General features: G+C 41.5%; 1 protein-coding gene across 1 annotated transcript; it reads right to left on the bottom strand.

The window, feature by feature from the left end:
* Positions 1 to 4117: 4117 nt before the first annotated feature.
* On the bottom strand, positions 4118 to 24941 carry xylt2 (xylosyltransferase II). The gene is made up of 11 exons (XM_049560857.1): positions 24586 to 24941; positions 19280 to 19826; positions 17086 to 17261; positions 15346 to 15548; positions 13594 to 13674; positions 13004 to 13220; positions 12418 to 12594; positions 10433 to 10689; positions 10134 to 10329; positions 9452 to 9785; positions 4118 to 8106 (listed from the first exon to the last, which is right to left on the bottom strand). The coding sequence occupies exons 1-11, from the start codon at positions 24793 to 24795 to the stop codon at positions 7784 to 7786; spliced, it is 2721 nt and encodes a 906-aa protein (XP_049416814.1). The 5' UTR covers positions 24796 to 24941; the 3' UTR covers positions 4118 to 7783.
* Positions 24942 to 25956: the final 1015 nt, after the last annotated feature.

The raw sequence follows: 25956 nt of genomic DNA on the forward strand, positions 1-25956 counted from the left end.
ATTATTATAAATAAAATTAAATTAAATTAATTAATAAAATTTTTAGTGATTGTTGAATAAAACGTAATTTGCTAAATGTATATTTTGTCCACAATTTCAGGATGAACAACATACCAAAGTGTATTAGTGTAAGGCATGAGGCAAAAACTGACAGGAAGAAGACTTTTTTTAAGATTTTGCGTACAAGTATGAAGCAAAAATTGTAAAGAATAAAGTTTAACTTTCAGTATTAGTGCCAAAAAAAATTAAATAAATAAATTAGAGGCCTTTATGTTCCGTTAGCACATACTACAACTGCTCCTACAAAATGCCTTCTGTAGATAAAACGGAGGAGCAGTACTTCAGAATCAGTTTTAGTAACAAGGAAATTATTTCTGTTTAAATGCATAAACAGAGTGTGGTAATAGGTTTTGGTACTCTGTCTCCAAATGTGCCATTTCATTGGACATCTTCATTGGGCGCCTCCTGTTTGAGGCGTATGGTGCACGTCCCAGTGGTAGGATGCCCCGGGGCAGACCCAGAAGGGGTTAAAGCAGTTAAAAATGGATGGATGGATGGATGGATGGATGGATGGAGAGGAGCCGACTTCATTGTCAACTTTTCAACTTAATTTTCAAAATGCAAAATCAAAATTTCCCCTCATGCCCTTTATCAGATGTTTCTTTTATTTAATGCAAATTCATCTCAAACAACTTGTAAGTTAAGAAAAAGCAGCATTTTCTTTAAATGTGAGCAGCCCTGTGTGGATTCTCTGTGAGACAGCAGAAAGAGAGAACAGGAAGTGTCTTTACTTTCATGTTTCCCAGTAATTCAGCAGATGTCTTATAATGCTGATAACTGTACATTCAGCCTTCACATTAAAATAAAGATTAACTCAAAAGGAAGCAGAATTTTAAAAACCACATCCTTTGAAGCTTCCTCCTAACAATGAGCTGTCCTGGCCAGATTTTGGATTATACCTTTTATTGTATTCTCAAAGACATTTCTCATTGAAAACAGCTTCTGGTCTCACATTTCCCAAGAGTCCTTAAAAGTTTATTGGGTATTTAAATAACTGAGATCCAACTGGCCTGTGTTATTCTGCAAAAAGTGAAGCCATCTGTGTCGAGTATGCTGTGTAGTTTCTGGCAGGCTGTGACTCGGCAAAACAACAAATACAAGCAGAGATGTGATTACTGAGCGAGCAGGAGTTTGTTCTCACTTCACACAATGCACTACTTCTTTCACAAATATTGGACGGTTGACTTTTTGAGACTGAGGATCTTGAAGGTTAGAAAGGGATCAAATCATAAAAATAGCTGCGGTTTGAAAGCAGTAAAATTAATCTCACAGACTGTAGGAACAAGCCTTTAATTATATATATTTAATTGTAATTGTAATACTATAATAAAGACTAATAATCAGGATTGAGCTCTCAGCAGTTTCACACTGTGTTAGATGAATGTGTGTGTGTGTGTGTGTGTGTGTGTGTGTCTGTGTGTGTGTGTGTGTGTGTGTGTCTGTGTGTGTTTCTGCCATGTGTACAAGTGGATTTGTGCATCCAGGTGAGGCAGTCGGCTCCTGACATGCTGCACGTGATCATACACAGAGGATTAACAAGATTTTACTCATGAATACCAATGATGTGCTCTTTCCAGCTGAGCGATAACGGCGGTGAAGCCACTTCAGCTGAGGATTTTAATATGAAAAACACAACTTCCTCGACTGTTCCCTCTCATTCAGCCAGCCACCCACACAGACACGGAGACACACCACTAAAGAGACCTGAGGGATTTTCCCAGAGAAATACATTTTAACTTCCACTGAAGATCGAACATCATCCAAAACCACCCTGAAAAATACTTCAAAAATACAATTGGAGAAGCTCTTTTGTTTTAAAAGGATATAAGCCAAAAAAAGGTTGGGAACCAGCAGCGCTGGACAGGCAGCCCGCCCTTATGATAATAATAAATAATGAAAATAGTAATTTAAAAAAACATTATAAGAATATGGCATGAGCAGATTCACATCTTTTTATACTGCAGTCCACATTTTCTGTTACTCTCCATACTCCACATACACTCTCTTATATTCAGGTTTTTGTAGTACTCAAACTGAGCTCAGACCACCTTGGGATGGCAGCACAGTGATGCAGTGGTTAGAACTGTCTCCTCACTGCAAGACAGTTACTCATTCAAACCCAGGGTGGGGGAGCCCTTCTGTGCGGAGCCTGCATGTTCTCCCTGTGTCAGTGTGGGTTTTCTCCAGGTACTCCAGCTTCCTCCCACAGTCCAAAGACATGCAGGTTAATTGGTGACTCTAAATTGTCCGTAGGTGTGAATGTGAGTGTGAATGGTTGTCTGTCTCTATGTGTCAGCCCTGTGATAGTCTGGCGACCTGTCCAGGGTGTACCCTGCCTTTCACCCACTTTCAGCTGGGATAGGCTCCAGCCCCTCGTGACCCCCAACAGGATAAGTGGTTATGGAAAATGAATGAATGAATGAATAGCAAATGTGTTTACAAACAGTATCCAACAATCCTGCATAGTAAGAGGCAGGGTGCGTGTGGTGAGGCAGTGACGACACAACTGTCATGAGAAGTGACATTATTAAATAAAGTGGTGTTATGAACATAAATTAAAAGTGTCATTGATGAAGTGGCTCAATTACATGGTTTCTTGTCTGCTTCTTAAAGAGGTTTGGTACACTCTGACTCCCTCATCAAGTTTTTTTTAAATTTGAGGACCTTTTATTGAACACATCAAAAGGATGAGGAGTCAAGCTGACTAAAAACACTGAACTACTCCCTTTCACTGAACTGTACACTGTGCTCCGATCTGCCAGGACACTAGAGAGACACACTATGTCTCTCTGCCTCAACCTTCCTGTAGACACAGTACAAGCTGGCGTATAAGTGTACTGTTTTTTCTCTAGCTGACCGTGTGTTTTGGTTTATCTTATAATTTCTTATCATCATTATTTTTATTATTATTTCTTAATTTTTTATTTTTTGTTTTTTTTGTCCTGTATTTTTTATGTCTGAGTTTGTGTATTGTTAGTCTTAAAAATTCAGAAATAAAATCTTTAAAAAGCATTTTGAAATAAAAATGTCTGTAACAATAAAAAAAATATTAGATCCAATAAACCCTGTTATTATGAATATAAATGATTGTAATAATGAGTTGAGTTTTAATAATTTTGGTTTCATTTATGTATGTGTCTCAATATATTCATATGATCCATGGTGTCTTTTTAATAAAATTTGTTTAATATTGAAAACCTCAGCCTGGTGTGGATATTATTCACTGTAGTTGTCATAATGGAGCACTAAATAATACACACACAGACTCAGCTGGAGTGAATTACTAAAACCCTTTCATAAAGGATACTTATATTAATTTGACTCTGTCCATTTTCCTGATGACATTTTTAGGGATATTAGCTGGCAGTGGAAGCACACTTCAGGAATTTAATACCTGGGCCCTCCATAAATTGAGAATATTGTTGCAAAATTGCTATAAAATCATTCATTTCCACTAGAAGAGCCGAGATTAGCTGCTCATTTTGACTCTGTTAAACTTTAGACGTGACAAATCCTCATCAGAACTAGTGGAAGTAATGAATGAATCACCTTGTGCGTCAGGTCTTCATTATACGGGGAGGTGTTGGATGAGGGAGTCTGTCCGTCCTCTGCGTCCGTGTCCACCGCAGATGACCCATACGCGCTGTCCGATGACACCAGCCTCACCTTGTCCTGCTTGCGTGTTTCACAGGTGTCGTCCATCCTCTACAGATAAACGTCCTCTCTTCCAGCTTTGTCTGCTGGTCATCACCTCCACCCTTCCTGCTCTGCATGCCTCGGGTTTCTTCCTGAACACTAACCTGAGTAAATATTTATAGGAAAGGTGTAGTTTACAGTATTCATGAAGTAAGAAGCATGTCGGGCATTTCTACAAGGAAGCATTCAGCACCCTGGAGAGCACCTCTCCTTCTCATAAACATGTCCTACATCTGCTTTATAGGGAAAAACCTTTGCACCACTACATTCAGTTTGAGCTCAGATACATGTTCAGAGGGAAAAACACTACAAAACAGCATCACAAAAACCTTTAAGTGTTTTTTTTTAATTGAGTCATCAGTCAGGATGTCTATCCTATGAGCTTTCCCAGAGGCAAACGGTGACAGGCTGAAGTTGCCGACTCAGATAAGAGCCACAGAGCTCAGGATGACTCACCCACCGGACTGCTGCTGGTTATCACAGCGGCACAGCAGGACCTCAAGAGACCTCAACCCTCCCAAAAACAAGGTCTGCTTCAAACGTCACTGAACAAACGGGACTGTCAGATGCAACATTATTAGACAGCAGTTTTTAATAGTTTAACAGAGCACTGGAGATGAACGAACACACACACTTCCTCTCAAACAGTATAGAAAAATAACATCTGTTCAGCCAATTTCTCTTCGCTCTCTTGTATCGATAAAACTGGGGCTTCACTGAAGCGACTGTACTGTGCAAGGTAAACAAGGTCACTTGAAAACTCATATTGGTGGCTGACTAGTATTTAAGAACATTTAAAATCAGATTAAAATGCAAACTAAGACACAGACAGGGGGTCTCACTATCCTCTGAAAAGGCATACATTGCACATCTCTGGAAGCTTTTATCCCGTAGTAAACAATTCATCTTTCCACTAAGTGAAGGCAGCTTAGATTCTCTTGATCATGCTAACGTACAAACACAAACATACAGTGTACTGTTGAACATTTTTGGTTGGTGGACATAAAGAGTTGAGCTGAAATGCACCTTAAAAAAAATTAAATGAGAACAATGACCAACCTGTGAGGCAAATGACGCACACTAACAAACTGAAGTGACAATACTGCATATAAACTGATACAAAGGAGGTAAAACATACGGTGTCTAACCAAGGTCGCAATTCAAAAATCAAAAGGAAAGTTGACATTTTTGGGAAATATACGTATTCTCTGTCTTGTTCAGACTTAGATGAGATAACACTGTCATGCTTCTGCGGTTATTATGAAGCCAGTTAGCTTAGCATAAAGAGCTGAAACAGCTAGCCTGGCTGTGTTCAAAGGTAACTCAATCCACCCACCAGCACCTCGACAGCTTGTTGTACATCGCTTATTTTATTTGTACAAAAAATGATAAAAACCAACAAATTTAAGTTATGTGCCAGACTTTCATTATTTCTAGGTTGGGTCCAATTGCCAGGCAACCAGCGGAGACTCCTGGAAGTTACTAGCTAGTCCCGACCATGGATGTATATAGAGAACTGGATGCAGTGTTGGAGGCGGGGTCCTGTCCTCCCTATGTAAGTTATTCAGTGACGCACGAAGCCAAAAACGTTTGACTTCCCAGGTATGAAATGATCCAGATCTTCCACATCGTGGGGTCCATAGAACAAGCGCAGTAGAAACTTTGTTTGAATGGCTAACATCCAGTTTAGTGCTTGGACCAAATGGATCAAATCTCGATAGTGAAACAAGTCATTTCATGGAGTTTGTGACGCTTAAAAAATATATCCACTGATTTACAGACATCTTCATAATGTAAGTCCACAGGAAGACGTATCTGGTATCAAATGACGGACTTGAAAGTTTAAGATACATGATCTGGCCACTGTGTCAAATTATCTTCCATGTTGGGCGCTTTCTGGGGGCCAAGGATGTATAAAGAGAATTGGATTCAGTGTTGGAGGCAGAACCCTGTTCATGCCTATGAAAGCTGCTCAGTGGCACATGAAGCCAAAAAAGTGCCCGTGGTACAAAACTTCATACCAATTTCTGTAGTATGAAATCAATCGTAGCTTCCGCATCATTGGGCCTATAGAACAAGCGCATTAGAGACCTGACCAACAGAGCAGCTAACTCCCGGTTTAGCCCTATGCTAACTTAAACAGGGGTAAACTATTTAATCCTGTGGCTCTTTGTATCCACAGATTTACAAATTTCTCTTTCACCTTGTCAGTCAATGGGGAAAAAGTCTTTGAGCCAATGCCGTGAAGTGATGGACCTGGAAGTTGTAGTGACACGGTTTGGCTGCTATGTAAAATTGGCTTCAAAGTCCAGATGTATAAAGAGAACTGGATACAGCGTTGGAGGCCAGTCCCATCATCCCTATGAAAGTTATTGAGTGGGGCATGAAGGCAAAAAGCTCCAGATTATGAAATTACGCAGATCTTTCTCATCATGTGGCCCATAGAGCAGGCCCTTTGAGACTTCTGCTTGCAAAGTGGCTAACTTCCTGTTTAGTGCTCAGCTAATTACATAAAATTGGCTTCAGCCCTGTTCTCGAGGGCCTGGTCCCAACCAAGAAATTGTCGAAATCACAATCAACAAAACAACGATGTGTTGTTTTTAAACTTCAATTTTTCCATGGGTTAAACAGAAAACTGAGCTTTAGAGATTACCTGATTTAGTTACCTTTGGAAGCCATGCTAGCAGTTTACCTCTGTTTCCAGTCTTTTTGGCTAAGCTTAATTAGCCCGCTTTGGGCTATAGCCTAATTACCCTTAAAAAATATGAGTAGTGTTAATCTTCTCATCTAACTCTGGACAACACAAACAAAACTATTCCTTTAAAATTGTAATCATATTTTCTTCACCTTCAGCTCAGAAGAATTCTGGAGCCATAAAGCACCAAAATATTCCAGAGGATTCAAGTTCATTCTTGCCCTTAAAATCAACAGCTGACAAAACAATCTCAACTTAAGAACTTCTTTCTCCCTTGTTCTGAAGGTTTAAAATATTACCAGCCTTCATCAGCAGGTGGAGTTTCTCGCCACAGAGCCGTAGCTGGACGCTTTAAGTTGAGATTGTTTTGTCATGGATTTCAAGGGAGTTTTGAACGTAACCTCGCTATCTGTGTCTAGGCACTTCCTTTGACCAGAAGAGCAACTTCGAGGCTTTTTTTGCAACGATGGACATGAGAGACAAACTAACACTTTACAGCCAGCTCAGGGAACTAACGAAAAAACAAACACATTAAAAAAACATGTTCAAAAGTGATATGTCACAGTTAACAGAACTAAAAAAGAAATACTCTCTCTCTATACTCTCTTTCCATATCGTTTCCTAATACAGGTTACAAGTCCAAGCATTTAGTGATGTGTCTGTGCAGGGGATTGACAGTGCACGTTTTTACTTTAGAGTCTACTGTAGAATGGAAGTGATGTGACCTTATTCATGACTCTTTAACTTCTGCTCCTCTCACTGTAACCAAGTGACCTCTGTGTAACATTGTAGTCTTACAGTAAAGTGCACTTCATCTGTCTGCTCCTTATGCTTACATAATAATGCTTCAAAATAAGCACAATAATATGATTCAGAGGTTCCACTCTTCTTTGAAATGAAGAGGAACCTGTTGTCAGGTTTTGACAACTGCTTCCTGGTTCTTTCAAAGCAGAGGAAAACTGTGCGCCAAAACAGAGTTCAAACATGCACAGAGGTTTTTTTTTCAAACTCCAACCCTTACTGACAACCTGTGCTCCAGCAAAATAACACAAAACATCTGGCATCCGTGTAACCATTCAGCAAACAATGACACAAGTCTTCTATGTGCAAATTTCCAGCAGTCACATCCTCCTCTTTTAAGTCCGTATTACCACCTGACGGAGAATGTCTCAGCTCCTCAGTGCAGGAAGATGTCTTTTTGTTTATGTGCCCTTGAGCTCTGAGACAATATCCGGTTCACACAGGTTCTCCTGGAGCTATTCAGTGCAGGTCCAGGTCTCCCTCAGTCGTCCTGCATATGTATTGAAGTGTAGAGTCTCTCCTCTCTGGGGGCTACCTGATCCGCCCGTCACTTTTGAGCGGGCCCAGTTCAGACTTGGGGTCCGGGGACAGAGAGCTCCAGGAAGTCTTGGAGCAAAGTCCCACAGCTGGGCAAGAGGAAGTCCGTGTGGCGCATAGGCCACCTGTAACCCAGAAGGACCCTACACTGCTGTCCACCCACGCCTCGAGGGGCTGACCTGCAAGCTGGGCTTTGCGCTGGGCCTCCTGCATGACAGGCTCCTGAGGGGGCAGCTTCAATACGGAGCTCAGCTGCTGGAAGCTCTGCTCCAGGTACAGGTTACCTGGAGGACCTGCGTGGAGCCAGCTGTCCTCTTCTGGAGTCAACATTCAATTGTGCAGAAAAAGAGAAATTAAAAAGGGAAAATTAGCTTTGATCCAACACATTTATTCCTCATGAGGGATCACATATTAAACTTTAAACCTTTAATTATGGTATTCTAAATCAGTGGTTCCCAACTGGTGGGTCTCGGTCAAAAAGTGGGTCGCGGGTCCATTCTCAGTGGACCGCAAGTGACTCTTGAGTGTGTCAGTTTTGTAAAAAACACACTTTATTTCTAAGTACAGTGCATTTCAAGTGTTGTTTCCTGCTGTAGAGCGAGTGAACAACAGACAGCTACCTGACAGAGACAGCAAACTAGCTTGACGGCACGGACAAATGCTAGTATAACACTAAATGTATTAAACTGTGTGGACCTTGAACTAATGACCGAGGACAAATCTGAATCACTGTTCTAAAATATTTCTCATCATCAATAATCCCATGAAACGGCCAAGGCACTGCCTGTAATGGGGGCCACGTTTGATTGGCTTCTTACAGTTATGGCTGATTGGTTATAAATAGTCTGATCTGTTGTCTCTCTGCAGACCAAGTGTCTGTTATACACAGGGGGGATGCCGAGGTCAAACTGTAGCAGGGAAAGTCATGATTTAACCTCTGGTTTTTCCTCAGATTATAGTGACAAGATAAAATCTTATGTGAATAAAGTTTGACCTAAAAAGTTATTAGTTTTCATTGAAAACTACACTAAAATAGTTGTGGTTTTCACTGACAAAGACTGAACTGCCCAGACTTTTAGTAAAAGATGAGGTTGATTCGTCCTCTAGGTTTTTAATCACAAAAACAAACAGGGGCATTTGACAAAGGATCCCGTGATTGGTATCGACTGATACTGCTTCCAGCAATCAGTGACTGGCCCCAAAAATTATGATCAGAGCACCAAGCCCTTAATTGCCTGTGTATCCAAACCAGATATGGTCTATGCCTCTTGGCTCAAAGCTCCATTGTTGTCCCAAAACAATTAAAAACACATCAATGAGCAACACTCACAATGGCGACAATTTTCCGTCATTATCATAAACACAGGCACTGCAGCTTATTTGGAATCAATCCCACATACACTGTCCTGCTGCTGGATTTACGCACTAACACACCATATCAGCAGATGAAAATAGTCCCAGAGAAACACAATACCTAAGCTTTTATACTTCAACATGGAGGCTTACAGCTGTGGGCAGATGACAACAACCACAAACTGGCAGTAGGGATGTCGGCAAATAGTATGTTTCATGGGAATGTTTGACAATAAGAAAAAAATATGGAATATCGACAGCTTTATCCTTTAATTTGATATATAGAAATGCTCTGAATCCACGTCTCACCTTTGCGTAGTGGCTCCTTGTCTTTGAAGGTCAAGGGCATGACAAGGAAGTGAACTTCCGCCACGCGCTCCCACTGTTTTAACACCCGTACCGTCCAGGTACCGGGCCGCAGGGGGCGCTGCAGTGGTGGTTTGTACTGGGTGTACTCTGCATCCACATCCACCGTGATGTCGTAAGATGCTGCGACCACCAGAGCTGGATCGATCCATACAATAGTGGCGGTGAGGTTGGGACCCCGTGCCCACTTCTGGACTGCTAGTGGTTCATTCAAAGGGCCGATCACGCCACCGAAGTTCCGAAAGATTCTTTCTTTAGGATCCCACTCTGTACCGATCTGCCAGGGACAGAGACAAAGGGAATCAGTCCTGAAGTAACAATACAGCAAAACAACGTCTCCTGCGTCTTTGACTTTCAGATTTTATTTGAGGACAAGGAGAGAGGACATGTTGGCACTTTCAGCTCCAGCCGTCCTCCCAGTATTAACAAAATTTTAAACTAATTAAACTTCAAAGTCCAGTTTTGGTCAGATGATCAAGCCCTGATAAAACCACCCCAATTTTTTCATATCAGGAAGAAAATCTTCCTGTGAAGCAGTTTCCTTAAGGTGCCTTGATATTAAAAAGTTTGCACAGGACAGAATCTTCAATGATAATGAAGAATCCTCGTCATCAAGTACACTTACCTCCAGATTCTTGAGCCTTTCAAACTCCTTCAGGTTTGTTTCGAGGACAAGCGATGCTTGAGGCACTGCCCACATCTCCAGTGTCTCCCTGACCTTTGAACCCACCGCCTGGGCTTCCTGACGCACCAGGTATCCTTGGAAACGGTCGTCATAAAAGTACACGTGTACAGACAGAGGGTGGCCTACTGGTTCAAACCTGCAGGGAAAAAAAAATCACACATAAGACATGACTGTATTCAATAAAGAAATAAACCTGTTATCATCCTTTAAAAATAAGACAGTAAACAGTGTGTACGGACTTGCAGGTCTCCACGTTGCTCTGAGCCGTCACCAGATTCTTAAGTCCCAGGCGAAAGAAAGCAGTGTAAGCAGTGAGAGCCACGTCACTGAGTGAGCTCACACCGTCCAGCTGCTCAAACAGGCTCTCCCAGTACGCTTTGACGGCAATGGTGCCTGGAGCGTACTGGCCATACAGGTGAGTGTCCAGGATGTCTATGGCCTCCTGGTTCACTGTTGACTCAAACTTGCGGGCAAAGAATGTCGGTCGGGTCAGTTGCTGTGGATAAGAGAAAAGAAAGTAACAGAAATTAGCCTTTGAGACACTGAACCAAACTGGTGCTAATTAAACATAAGAGATAATCACAGTTATCCAGTAATTGTCAATTTTTGACTGGAGAAATCTGTTCAAGTCCAACATATTTAAATCTTTATGGTCATTATGTCTTGTGAAAATAGGAATAGGGTGCAGACCTAACAGCAAGCAAGTGACCGACAATCCCGTCGCAACGCTTAACATCAGATTTCTCTGTCCACACTAAATCTTTCATACTGTGATAGTTACTGCAAATGACATGCAATTTAAGCAGCCACAAGTAGGTTCTTAGCAGCGACAGTCATTTACCAGAAACATTCAGCCTCTTAGTGATCTCCCATCAGCCTGCTGCCACATTATTTAGCTTTTTGTAGTGAAACGAGGAGGTATCGTATAGGTAAGTCCTCACAACAGCACTTTCAAAGCGAGCATCAGGAATAAATACAAATAGGACATCCTGCCAGAAATGTTGGCAAGAATGTGGGTCTTTAGATGTAGACCACTGTTGTGTTATTTGGAAATGCCAGAAAACAACTGTATTTTAGGATAGCTGTAAAGAGCTTAAGCACATACTAGGATATGAGGTTCCTCATATCCTCCTCATTGTTTGGAGCTTTATCTATGTACATTTTTTGAAGAAAACGTTACTGCTAGCAATAGATATTAGATCAAAATATTGCTAGTAGCAAGCAAGAAAGCTATCACTAGGAACTGGGGTAAAGAAACACCACCAACAAAGGACCAATGGCCAGCAACTGTGGAAGAAATGACACATACTGTGAGAACAAGTAGCACAACTACAAAGAAAATGGTAGAAATTGACTCTATACAAGACTCAAAAAGATGACATTGGGCTGGAACAATAATCAATCGATGCGCTAACACATTAAGGGTATAAAAATGTGTATTTACCCGAGGAGTTTTTGTTTCGTTAGCTCTTTTTATTTTTCAATTATTTTATTATGATGTTGCAACTGACATGATATTGACACAAAAATTGATTTAATGAAGATTTAAGTGAAATAAAAAAACAACAACAGGGAAACAGGGCGTCCAACAAAAGGTCAGGCCCCTTATGACATTCCAGCTGAAAAGAATGCAATCAAACTGATTTTGTTGCTGACGCTCGTGTTGTATTCAGTTAGGACACAGTAATTCTTTCTGTTTATGTGTTGCCCAAACAAATGTAGGATAGCATAATATTTAATAAAAAGCGGGAGTGCACGGGAGTTTATTGACTGGACTTACTGAATTTGGAACATAACGTACATTAAAAAGTATTCTACTTTAAAAAATAAATAAATAAAAAAATCTACATGCCTTTATTATGTCTTTACATGGCCTGCCTACCAACTGTTTTTAAGCTTAATAAAAACATTTAATATTTGATAATATCTGGAATTTCCTGTATGAAAGACTAGGAAAGAATGAGCTAGTTAAAAAAATAAATAAATAAAATAAAATTAAATAAAACAAAATTAAATCAAATTAAATTACATAAATAAAACAAATTAAAATAAAATATAAAACAAAGCAATGAAAAATAGAATAAAATAAAATAAAATTAAAATTGAATAATATAAAACAACACAATCTAAAAATAATAAATACATAAATAAATAAAAATAAAACAGATTTTAAGTAAGAGAGAAAAAAATGTCTGAGTTGTTGTTGTGCAGCTGGCCCACTCACCTGGATCCGGATGAGGTCTTGTGGTTTGAAATCATTGGGAGAGCAGCCGCACCAGTCGACAATGTGCTTGTACTGGCATTTACAGCCCAGCTTTCGGTTCCAGTTGGTGACACGCAGGTTGTTGTCCACCAGGGTGTCACACATGTGACTGTTCCCGAGCACCGTGTGGAAGAAAGACTAGAAAGAAGCAGGAGTAAATACATTATTTCTGCTGCACTGTGCAGTACAACAAAGGCTGTGTTGTGTGAGAGTGAAGTCACTGTAAACTGTGAAAGACAAGTATAAACAGTTTATATCCACTGACTCTAAATTGCAAAAGGTCACGCCTCTGTAGCCTCAAACAACAGGGAACACACCACCGCACCTCCTCTGAGACATTAAACCCCACAGTCAGATAAACTCAAGTGAACCCTTCTCTCGTCTGGCACCTCTGCTGCACGCTGTGCCTGAAAGCTTAAAGTATTACATTATCTCCGCTGCTAGGCTCTTCTGACTTGGCAGGGGAGGATGAGCTTGAGACAGACTTGTATATCAAACTGTCTGTCTCAACTACGGGAGATAAACAGACCACCTAAGGCTCACTTACCTCAGCAGGGAGCAGGGCGTAGGAATAGAACTGCTTCAGCCCCGACACCAGGTCATCCTGGGAGTTGATGACGTACTCCACGAAGCGGCGGGTGAGCGCAAACCAATCAGAGCCACCTGAGACCTCCAAGCCTTCTGGGATGCTGCGTTCGCCGAGACGCCACATGTGGTTGTCACACTCGTGGAAGAGACGATCAAGGCCCTGCTTCTTAATAAACCTTCAGAACAGAACATGGTTTAAATTGATGTGTGGGAGAGGCATTGTGACGCTCTGTGCAGCATTCATCAAAGTAAACGATCAAACAAACCATTTCTGTCTGAGCTGCCATGCTGAATTAAATAATGGCAGAAGAATCAGCTCATCGTTGTTTTTGCCTCTCGTGTGATATCAACAGCAGTTTAAAATGGTCTGTTAATTGGTCCCATTGGCAGCTGCCAACTTGCTGGAATATCTTTACAGAATCAACATGCATCATTACATCTAAACTATCCCTTTAATTTATTGGTGTGTGGTGTCAGATTAAATTAGAGTAAAAATGCCAACCAAATGTGTGTCTTAGCTGGTCTGTATTTTACAGCCGGCATACTCACCGGGCATTTTCCCTCCCGTGGGACTTGAGGAAATTCTTGTCCCTTTGCTGCGACAGGAACGACACCAGTTCATCATTGGTCCTGCAGAAGGGTGTAGAGGTGAGAATTGAAAGAAAGAGGGGTTAGGTCAAGAAAGAAAACGACTTCTCGAAGATTCTTTGGAAAATAAAATGCTGGCTTGAGCAGGGTGCTGGCTGACAATATCCTTGAATGAAATCCAGCAAAACTGATCAGCAAGAAAGAAGGCTACTTAGTGCCAGCTCTGTGATTCAGTGACCAACACAATCCATTTAATGCTGCTACCACGGTACTCTTTTCATCTGGCAAATGCTATGGCTGCTACTGATATTGCAGTCAAAGTCATATTTACTGTAGGTATGCAAAGGAATCAAATCCCCATGCAGCATATCAAAGATTAAAGGGATAGTTCTCCCCCAAATCAAAAATACATATTTTTCCTCTTACCTTTTGCGTTATTTAAAAATCTATATTGTTTTGGTGTGAGGTGCCAAGTGTTGGAGATATCGGCCGTAGAGATGTTTTCCTTCTCTCAAAAATAAGGGAACTTCATGGCACTCAGCTTGTGGTGCTCCAAGAGCCAAAAAATACATTTACACAACACGACAGCAATGTCTCTTTCCAGAAATCATGACCCAGTTACTCAAGACAATCCAAAGACCATGTTGTGAGCAGTTTCATGTAGGAACTAGGCTTGGGAAGTATTAAATTTTCTGGTATACAAGGGTATTCATAAATCCCAGCGGTATGATTTTCAACAGCCAGCAACGGCAGAGATAGACTGCAAGAAAACAGCATGTTTTCACATCTAACTAGGTCAATTTAAGAGTTTTTTTGGACCAAACCAGAGCTGGGAATTGCTGGAGTTATCTAACAAACTAGATGACCAACAAGACTAGCTAAGACAGTGTTAGTGAGTTTATCACATACTATATAGCCCTCGTGAAATTTTAGGAAGGTATGAAAAAATTAGGGATGCACGATTTATATCAGGCCAATAAATTATCCCACTATGGGGAAATGTACATTATCATGTATTATTCTGATGATGAAATTATAGCAGATAAATGGGAAAACACAAAGCTGCTTTAATTTACTTAACAAGGGCAATATTTACACACGTCAATACAGTAGGTGACGGTACACCTTTAAAGTCTTTTATAGTTTCAGATCCCTGATCCCTGACTGCTTGACTCCCCCAACAGATCAGCAAGCTTCCTGCTGCCGTTAAGCAGAACGCAGCACTAAAGGACTGTCTCCAGAGCTGCTGGTTAGAGCTCCTAGTTAGCATGCAGTGGCTCATACGCAATGCAACAACAAGCCTTTAAACAGTCCCAACAAACTCACACTAAAAAGGCTCGACTCTGTGGTTAGGTAATGCTAGCCATGTGATGCAGCAGTTCGCCCTGTCAATATGTGTGTGTATGTGCTGCGGGGGCAGCAGGAATCCAATACTTTGTAACTCACATCAAAACAATCTAGACTGATCAATAGCACTACATGTTTCCATTTTGGGGTGAACTGTTCCTTTAAGCCAGCTATGAAAAAGGAAATCAAGCAATTATCAGAACAAACTGGAAAAGTTGTCTAGATAGACACTAATGCACATCAACATTTGCACTGGACACACTGTATTTAACGCTGTGAGTACAAAGCTACACAGGGATATTTGGTGCTGAAGAATTATGTTGTGAACTAAGGAAGTTGTAAAATGACGTCACCCAGCTGACCAACCTGGTGGGGAAATCTGTAGCGCTGAGATTGATGAAAAAATCCCACTTCCAATCCAACATGGAGAGCAGGTCCTGCATACTGCGTAGGTAGGCCTTGAGTAGGCTCGCACCACCCCAGATGGTGACCATCCGCCACGGCGTGGCTCGTATGTTTGGGTACTGCTGGGCTATCTGCAGAACCTCCCGATGCATGTAGCCGGACCGCTGGAGAATTTCAAAGCCAAAAGGTCAAACAGTTAATTGAGTGAAAACTCAGTTTCCGCATCACAAATGTAATCTAGTTCCCACAGATCTGCAGATGCCACTGTGCCAAGACAACGACACAGAGCTGGCTCGTGTTGAAAGAGAATCTGATCGGAGCAGAACAACAACCACATGGTGCTTTGTGATGATAGAAGGAGAAAATTAAAATTAGCTATTTTTGCCTTGTAGCAAATCTCCTTCTCAAAATGGCAATAGGCGACAGGGACACAGAACTAAGATGAAGTGAGTTTAAAAAAAAAGAAAGAAAAAGAAACGTCAGACAGGGATTAAAGTTTAGGAAGGAATAAAGGATGAGATGGAGGAAGTCAAAGAGCCACGCAGCTGTCAAGCTTTGTGCAGCAGAGACATTAAAAGTGGTGAAAGACGTAGCTGCGAGTGAGCATGTGTGACCGTTTGTCTGAAGACTGCAGGAAGCCAAAATCTGTAGGTTCAAAAGACCTTCTTTTAATTTCCCCTTGGAGCTAAATTAGATTAATTACCAACTAATTAACAAGCAGCCTGTTTCCAAATAAACACAGCTAATAAAGGTCCTGAAGCGATAAATGGGCAGTTTAACAGAAAAAGACACTTTAAATTAATTGTTCAGGGACATGAAGTCCAATTGTGTTTAGTGAAGCACAAACAATGGGCTACTGACTCCATCCTATGTTAAATAAAGAGTGGACAAGTCTTAAATTTAGCCAGGACTTCTTCAGACGTTGCACGAATCTGAGGGTTTCCTGGTCGTGTTCATACAGGAGACAACAGAATGACAGGCCTAAACTCACAGTCCTCACAGTGCAGAGTGCCAAGGAGATGGAAGACTGACTCCAGTACAACCTGACCTGTTTTACAGCCTCATCTCTCAAACAGGCTTTTGCCTCAGAGATAAATGAGGTTAGGTTGGCAAAGTGACTAAGATGGTGTCTGTGCTGCGTCTGTCCCACTGACTACTCATTCATCACTGCCTCCGGTGAGCTTCTCCAGCATCCCCTTGGCAGCAGAACAGAGCAACTCCCCGGGACAACCTTTCCGGCTACACAGGTGCACTGACGACAGCCACCTGTTCCTCTGCGGTCTGCGCTGAACACACCTGAGGTCTCTGCCATTTGTCTTTTGCCTTCCAGCTGCACATGATAGCAGACTTTTCCTCCACTAAATCCAGCCTCTAAGAATAACCACACTCTACTCAATCCAGGCTAATCCCCTTTACCACACTGCGAGACCCACAGGATATATTTAACCTTCATAATGCAAGAAGACCTAACTGGTAAAAGCATTTGTGAGCTCAGTGTAGTCAGCACCAGGCACACAGCTGCCAAATGCATTCTTCAATGTTCAGCTTGAGCATAAATAAACAATAATGTAAGCTAGTATCACAACGTAGAAGAATGAATTGTCTCTTATTTGGATGTTTCTTCCATGCTGTCTCTGTGCGAGCAGAAACAATGGAGGATGCCTGCAAGTCAAGGCACTGTGGTCTCCTTTCAGAGCTTACCTTATCCACATGGATGTAGTAGTAGTGATCACGGTGATATATGGCTTTGATGAGGCGCTTGAGCTGCCGTACAGCACGGCCGTGAACCATCAGAACAAAAGCCACTCTGACAGGGTTCTCCACTTTAGACAGGCTGTTGTCCAGCTCACCAACAGCCTGGACCTGATTTGATATACCTGGCCAAAGAAGACAGACACATAAAGCACTCAGTAGGGTCTGGAGAATAATATCTCATAGGCAGGGTGTTGAGAAATACACCGTTCAATGGATAAAAATTGATTTAAGAAGGTTACATAACAGGTTAATGTGTGAAATGTATAGGATTGTCTTGTCCTTGTTGCTTCATCTTCATTTTTCCTTCAGCAAGGCTTCCCACACACCTGAATGCCACCAACTTTGTTCACTTGAACTCACAAACAAATCAGAGGTGTAGGTTGAGTGTTTTGTCCCAGCACAATCCCTACACTACAGATGAGTAAAACAGCTATACAAAAGTATCTAATATCAGAGATATGTGGGATATGATTGGCTGCCTTTGATGTCTACCCATTACTTGCCGTGCAAGCAATGGGTGATATACGCAACATTATTTTGTGGACATTATAGGACACATTTAGTTGTGTTTATCCCAGTGAGTCAAATGTTCTTTTATTTTCTTAGTATTTTACTGGAACAAGTATTATTAAAGGAGTCCTGGAAAGATGGTCCTTTCATAAAACTAGGCTGTCTATACAGTAGTAAGATGCAAAGACTTTTGAAACTGGTGGTACATGACCAGAGGAAACAGAGCAAAAGGGCCGTGGCTACCAGAATGCACTGCGCCACACAAGACCAATAAATGCTCCTGATGATGGGTAATGTAATGCAAGCTTGTCTGTTTTGACACAGGAAACAATATGGCAGTCTGCTAGTAAAAAGTAACAGTTAAACAGTGCACTAAAATATGTGTCTTACAACATTTGAGGCAAGAAATAGGCAACACTAACAGAATCTTGGTTCATGTTTGATCAACTCTGCTTAATTTTACTGATTTATCTCAATTTTGTCAGCCTCCATTTCATTAAGCAGTATGATACCCACTTCCTGTTCATACATTCTTGCATTAAAGCCAAACAGTGCACTAACATAAGTTTCTGAAGACATTTTATATTTGATCAGCAATGCCTAGTTTTACAGTTTGATACCAGTTTGGTCTGAGTTAGAGCGAGATAGAGAGGTGTCTCTCTTTCTCAATCCACTTCTATATGATTTGTGTCCATTGTGGTGGGCATAAAATGTGAAAGTAAAATCTGTAGTTCAAGCAACAGCCCTAGAGCCAGTGAAACTCTGGGAGATGAGCAGGGAGATCTGGGCGCTGGTAAAATGCAGGCAAGTTTACCACAGTTCATTTACACTTACTATCCACACTGTTATGATAAAAGCCAGAGACAGAAAGCTAGCCAAGTGTCCCTTTAAAAAAAATGCATACTCTCAAGTATTATATGATTAATTGTCTGTTTAGACATGAGAACTTTAAACCACAATATCTTCAAATGAAAATTTTGTCATGAAAGATTTACATACAGAGACAGTGTGATTACATTCAATTATTAAACAGTCCTACTTGGGGGTTTAATAATGGAAGGGCTTTTTATTAAAGGCCAAGTGTGTAGGATGTCAGGGGACACACTGACAGAAATAGAATATATTACTCATAACTATTTTCATTAGTTTATAATCACCTGAAATTAAGAATCATTGTGTTTTCATTTGCTCAGAAAGATCCGTTTCTATCTACAAAGTCAGCCATGTTTTTTTTTTTTTGTAGCCCAGAATGGACCGATCAAACACTGGCTCTAGATAAGGCTATTTGCGCACCCACGCCTGGCGCATGGGAAAAGTGTTAGTTGGTTGCAAAGTGCAACCTCACCACAAGATGCCACTAAATCCTACAAACTAGAGCTTTAATGTATGAAACATTTACAGAGACCTATGTTAAAAGTTTCTGGGCTTCTTTTAGAAATAACAAGATTGAGAAAACAAACCCCATCATACATTTCATTGGATATTCAAGAAAATGTAGTAATGAGAAATGTTTTAATTAAAAAAATCAAAATCAGTGGGTGAAAATTAGAAAAATAAATGATGAGAAATCTCACTGAGTAGATTATCTGCAGCTTAAGCGTTATCACACTATCTGTGCACATGTTCTCACCGAGCTGGGGGCAGAACTGAGGGAGCGCGTCTGGCATGAGCTTCCCAGCCTGATGCTGACACACAATGTTGGCGATCTCCTGTCGGCACTGCTGTGACCCGGCACGATGAAGGGCAGACAGTGCGTCCTTGCCTATGATATCACATTTAGGCACAAAGTCACTGCTGGGGGCTTGGTGCGCCCCATCCACGCTGCCCGGCTCCCCCAGGATGGCAGCGGCGGGTAATTTGGCTGCCCCGTCAGTGCCGCCTCGGGTTTCGCTGAAGTTGCGGCTGCTGGACAGGTCATGGAGGGCCACACCACCATCCAATCCAGCTCCCGTCATGCCCCGTTCCTGGGGAGACTTCAGCCTGCTGCTGGCCTTCTCTCCTTTGCGGCCGGTCCCTCTCCTCAGCGCACTGGCTGCTGTTCCTCCTGTTCTCTCTGACCTGCCGCTCCATCTGCCCCTGTTTCTCCCAGACAAAGAGTTTTGTTTCTCCCAAAGTGCAGCGTCTCTCTTGGGATCCTGGCTGTTGTGGTCAGGCAGCTTAGATCGTCGTGTTTTTCTCTGAAGACAGAGGAGAGAAGAAGAAAGCCGTACAGAGAGAGAGAGAGAGAGAGAAAGAATAAAAATGCAATTTAAATCCAGATTTATTGCTTTAAGAACATCTTGGACAAACACAACTGGGAGGAGGCGTCAAATCACAATCCAGGAATGACATAAGGTAAACTAAGACTACCACTAAGACAACAGCTCAAAGAGTCCCAAAGGGAAGGATGTGTTTACTCGGTTTTGTTGTGTTTTTTCTCCATTTCTCTGATCTGGGTTATTTTTAGCTGAGCCTCTGCCTTTTTGTGGAGCTAATCTGCAAAAAGCACAGTTCTGGATAGCCACACACACTCAAAGACACATAATGAATCCAGTGATTCACTGGAGAGACCTCAACCAACCTCTGTCTGCACCCGCTGCCAAAAAATGCAGGAAGAATGCATACAAATGTATGTGTGTGTGTGTGTCATATGTGTGTACACACACACACACACACACACACACACACACACACACACACACACATGAAAACTTAGCCTAAAACTTCAGACATTAAGGCTATTATACACAGAATTCAGGCTCCTTCTGTGTGTATGTATTTGTGTGTTAGAGCTGCAACGATCAATCGATTAGTTGTCAACTATTCAATTAATCACTAACAATTTTGATAATTAATCACTGCGGGAATTTTTCAAAATAAAGAAGTCAAAATTCTCTGATTCAAGCTTCTTAAATATGAATATTTTATAGTTTCTTTACTCCTCTATGACAGCAAACAGTTTATCTTTCAGTTGTGGACAAAATAAGACAATTAAGGACGTCATCTTGGGCTTTGAGAAACACTGATTGATATTTTTCACCATTTTCTGACATTTAATAGACCAAACAACTTATCAATTAATCGAGAAAATAATCCACAGATTAATTAACAATGAAAAGTAATTGTTTGTTGCAGCACTAGTTCTGCAGTAGGTAAAATTATTTTCTTATAGTCGCAGTTAATTAATTAAACGCATTATTAAAATGTGAGATATCAGGATGGATTTTGTTATGTGAACGCACAGACCGATGTGATGTATTATGCATATGTGCTCTCTGCTTGACATTAGCCCCATCTTTGACCCAGCTTTGTATTATTATTTTCCTTTAATATGATTAATACATCTTCAACATCAAAGCATTTCACTACGACATCATGATCTGTGTACAACATTTGCATCTGAGGCTTTATAGGCTCCCTAAAAATGTCAAGACATGATCCTCTTACAGTATATCTGCTTTGCTTTGAAGTAATAAAGTTGTTCATGTGTCCCATAGCTGGTATCTTTTGCTGTAACATCCCTAAAGGAGACATTAAGTCCTAAAAGCATTTGTCATCTTGTTGTGGTTCAGTAAAAATCAGCAATATAAGAGAAGGATCAGCACTAAGGAAAGTGTTGAGCTGTGTATTCCTCCAATAAAAAGCTGTAGTTAATCTAAATAAAGCTAGAGAGGTTATCTTGTGAAAACAAAAGGCACTGAGGTGTTGTAATGATGTGAGAATCCAGTGTCGGACACACCGCAACCATCATTAATCTGGATTGCTTCCTACGGTTTCAATGTCCAAAGTGAGAGTAAGGAGTAAAGAGAGAATCAGTCTTACTGGAGCACAAATCACACCTCCGAAAATGGAAGGCAGGCTTAGGAGGAAAAAAAAAAACAGGACTTAAGCCATTTTTAAATCTTCTAGCCAAACAGCATCACAGCTTTGGCACACTAGATTACTGGATCACACAAAAGGCCCTTCAAAATGTGCACTTGGAGAAGAGGAAGAAGAACAGTGAGTGGGCTGAGAGCTTTCTGCCTCTGTCAGACGATATGGCAGAACGCGGGCTCACTCGCCTCATGCCGCTGGCACGCCGACAGCCCAGAGACGGTGGGAACAGGGGAGGGATTGGTGATGCGTGGTAGACAAGGAGCCAGATAATACAGTGCCAATAAACCAGCTGCCAACCAACACAGCACAGTCTGCTGCTGATTGCCAACTGCACGCTCAAACCCATTACAGTAAGAGGCATTGTGGAGCCCAGTTACATACCAGTCATTGCACTGAAAGCCTCTTTCAGTGAGTTTACATGCACTTGAGTGACCTGGTTATTGTCAGCTTTGGGCAGTCCTAAACATCACTAAACAAGAATCCTGGGTTCCTTTAATTGGGGTGAAGAATTAAGAGACACACAGCTAGATTTCTGCTATAGAAACCCAATAATTAGGGTATACACTTTTGTTCTCAGCATCAAAGTCCCGAAGAATACTTCACATTTTCTCCAACAGTGGTGGGACTTTTTCTTTCTATGGTGGCACATAGCTGCTAAATTAATAAAAACATTACTGTGAACATCTTTAATGCCTTTACACAGCTAAAACTGATAAAGACACTACTTATTTTTTGGCTGCGAGACTAAATGTTCTCTCACAGAAGACGAGCATGCAGCAGGGGCTAATGTTTCAATTTTCCTTATCACTCGTTTTCACAGTTTTTAATTAACACCATCATGTCAAAAATGTATTGATTCAAAGGCAAGCCGGGCAGCCTCTTTACTTTCCAATTAAAGTCGAGTGAAACCATATCAGCATCGCCATCTGCTGAAGTGGGGAGGCAGCAGCAAGTGCTCAGCTCTGCAGGAGAGCAGAGGCAAGCAGAGGGTGACACAAGGATGACAAGTCTTCTGTCCTCACAATCCTTTCCCCCTGTCTGTAAAAGGGCTTTAAATATAAATGCACGTGGCTGTGTTCACACATGCACAACAAGCCACTGATTACAGCAGATGCCAATTAATGCAGAGACCACAGAGCATGGAGGAATGCAGTCACTCTCACTCATGTTGACCGTACTGACGAGCCTCCCTGACTGAACGTGCGCAGCTCAGCAGCGAGGTGATGATTAATATGCATTCTTAAGCCTGAAATTTGATTCTGAATCTGCGAGTGTGCAAACACGCAAAGACACCGTGCGCTGATATTTGCATAGGTGTCTGCCAACATAGCTGCATGTCAGGCTGACATGTGCACTGAGCAGCAGTGTCACATTACTGAAAGCAGAGTTCACGAGAAATGCAAGAGCCCTGTTTACAACTTTAAATTGTTAATACAAAACTAGACTAACACTTGGATTATTAATAAAATGAAAAATCCGTGCAGTTTTTCAGTGTGGCCTGAGGCACTGGACAGCAAATACTAAGTGTAGTTGTGTTAAGAGTGTAGGGGCGTGTACGTCTGCTGCTTTACAGTCCTAAGTGAACCACAGTTAACCACAGACCCCTACAGACATTTCTGTATCTTTGTTGAAGCATGTTTAAGCCTGATGAGGTGGCAGACAGCCCAGAGGCTTATAATACACACAGGTGATGTATATCAAAAGGAAGACTGCCTCTGCAATACAACGAAGGACATGCCACACTTCCTGTTTTGTCACAATGTCACATTTAAGAGAGTCCAAAGGAAATGGATGACTTCATCTCGGCTTGTATCGCTCATATTAAATGAATAGCAAAGCACCAGGCACTTACTGAGAATTAGTTTTGTGTTTACTGTTTATCTCACAGTTAAGTGAATTGCTCCACATCATTGCCTTGGGGGACACGGCACACTGACAAGAGAATCGTGATCCCTATTTTCTCATCTCTGGGTCAAACTATTTTCCCACACCGACACTACTGCATTACATCCGCCGCCTGCTTTCCCCTCCAGGCACAGATCTGCAATCTATCCATGTTGGGAGGAATATTATACAGAGTCCACGCTTGTCATATCATGATAGGGAGACACCACAGTGCTCAACTCAGGTTTCAGCTTACATTCCTGTGACTTTATCAGTATCGGTCTGCCTCAAAAAAAAATTGCTATACAGGTACAGTCTTCTGAGGGTCACATCTGTTAACAAGCTCACTTCACCTCATTTAGAGGGGGGGTGGGAACAGGCAGTGCCTCAGGGCAGTGCGCTCCAGGTGTGCAAGGGAGACACAGAGATAAGCTTCCCACGGTGGACTTGGCAAATATTGAATGCGTTGTTTCAGTGGTGCACAGAGGAGGCAACTCTCTGCTCAACTTTAGCCTTTATCCCTGGGATATGCTCCCTCTGTGGTGTGATTCACAGCTTAGTGAAGGTCACAGAGACAGAGCAGCCCCCGCAGAGAAAGGCCTCTGGTGGATGTAAATACAAAAAGTAGAACAGATGCTGAGTATCCAGGGAGAGCTATATGACGCGTTTCAGCTCATAATGATGATCTGGTCATGATCAATGAATCATAACGGAGTCATTTCACATGCTCCCAAAAAGTTGCATCACTTCACAGACCTCCTCTGCCTCTGAAATGTGTAGCAATGGTTTGTTTGCCTGGACATCATCACATTTTCCTAAAACCACAGTAACTCCAGATGAAATATAGTGACCAACACCAGTGTGAGGACCACTGCTGCTTCTTACTCAAGTTAACAACCATTTCACGAGCGCTAAAAATACCTGTAATTTCACACTTATGACCGTGTAGCAGGGGGAACTGTGCCGCACTGGTCTGGTGCTGCGGTCCGTGACAGACAGACAAGACAGGGCTGGTCCGGTTGTACTAAAATGTTTCGGAGCGGCGATGTTCCCCAACTGCTAACTTAGCTAGCATCGGCTAGCGTTACTGTATCATAACACACAGTGAGCTATGCTAAGCGCTAACGGCTAGCTCTTACAATTAAACCCAAGCGAATCACTGTCGCGTCAGAAATAAGCGGGGAGATAGTGGCTCACCTCTGCCTCGCCCTCTTCCAGGCTTCTCAGACTCCATACCACAAGCCCTTGGACCAGGAGGATAGTTAGTGCGGCGGCAATCGCTAGTTTATATCGTCGGAGCAGCTTCTGTACTCGAGCGCTGGCCACCATTTTTTCGTCTCCAGTTGACTCGGGGAGCGCGTGCAGGGCGCATTCTGAACTGCGCGCGCACGCGGTGTCGCTCGACATCCTCAGGTTGGTGCAAAGTTTGTCTTCAAAACTTGTACACGCTGGATGGATTTAGGTGGTTTTCTGCCGTGTTTTTATGTATAAAACCATATTGGTAAAAGACAAATGTCCGTTATTCTTGTTGCTCCTTTTAAACTGCTGAATGCACCACATTCTGGCACTCTCAGACCCTCTTCGCTATGGCAGGCCAAGGTGTTTACTCCTACAATTTAAGGGACTGTTCTTTACTTGTCAGAGGAAGGATGGCTGGGTTTTTTTTCCCACCCTCCCTGAAGTTACAGATATTTTTCACTGAGCCTCCGTGAGTCACTTCCATCCACCATAAATTAGTAATCAGATTTTTTAAAACATACCCTTTGATGTTTAAAAATCAAAAGTTAAAAGTTGAAGATGAAATCCTAGAGTTGAAATAAGCTTTGGTTTTCCCCCTCTTATCATGCACTGTGGTTAGTTTGTGCAAACAGTTTATTTTTGGCCAAATTTTAAATGAGACGTGTAGAATAAAGTGATTTTGATGAATTATTACTATTTTAAACTCAGATTTGGTTATGTATTTGTTTTTTTCTGATGGAAGTATTTGTTGGACATGATGTGTACAAGGACCATTGGAAATTGTGTAATTCTGGCCATTTTTTAGTTTGTTTGTTTGTTTGTTTTTAATGGTTTGAAAGGCTCTGTTCATGGCATACATATATTTTTTTCAGACATTCAAGAATACAAGGCACATATTTTTTATAATATGGAGATGGGATCAAGTACATCAAGAAAAATTAACAAATAAGTCTAGAAGGAAAGAGAAGAAAAACTAACAAACAAAATCATGTCACATATATGTCCTTTTACATGATTCTACAGAGTAACATAATCACAAAGCAAGTTCATAATTATTATGTAGGTTTATCTTCCATAATTTCCATTTGACTTCTTTAAAAAAAAAAAAATGCAGGTTTGGAAGTCATGTTTTCCCCCCATGACTTCCAAGTAATGCACAGTCCCTAACCCTTCAAGGCAAGGGCGTAGGTTTAGTTTCAACGCTGATGGAAATATATAAAATGGGGGTTTGGAGGTCCTTCACCTGGAAATTTTGAGCATCAAACACTCAATTTCCTGTATACTGGTTAATTTTATTTCACCAATTTGTATGTTTTTGTCATCAATATA

This window comes from Epinephelus fuscoguttatus, linkage group LG19 (genome assembly GCF_011397635.1).
Source record: "Epinephelus fuscoguttatus linkage group LG19, E.fuscoguttatus.final_Chr_v1".
NCBI classification, from domain to species: domain Eukaryota; kingdom Metazoa; phylum Chordata; class Actinopteri; order Perciformes; family Serranidae; genus Epinephelus; species Epinephelus fuscoguttatus.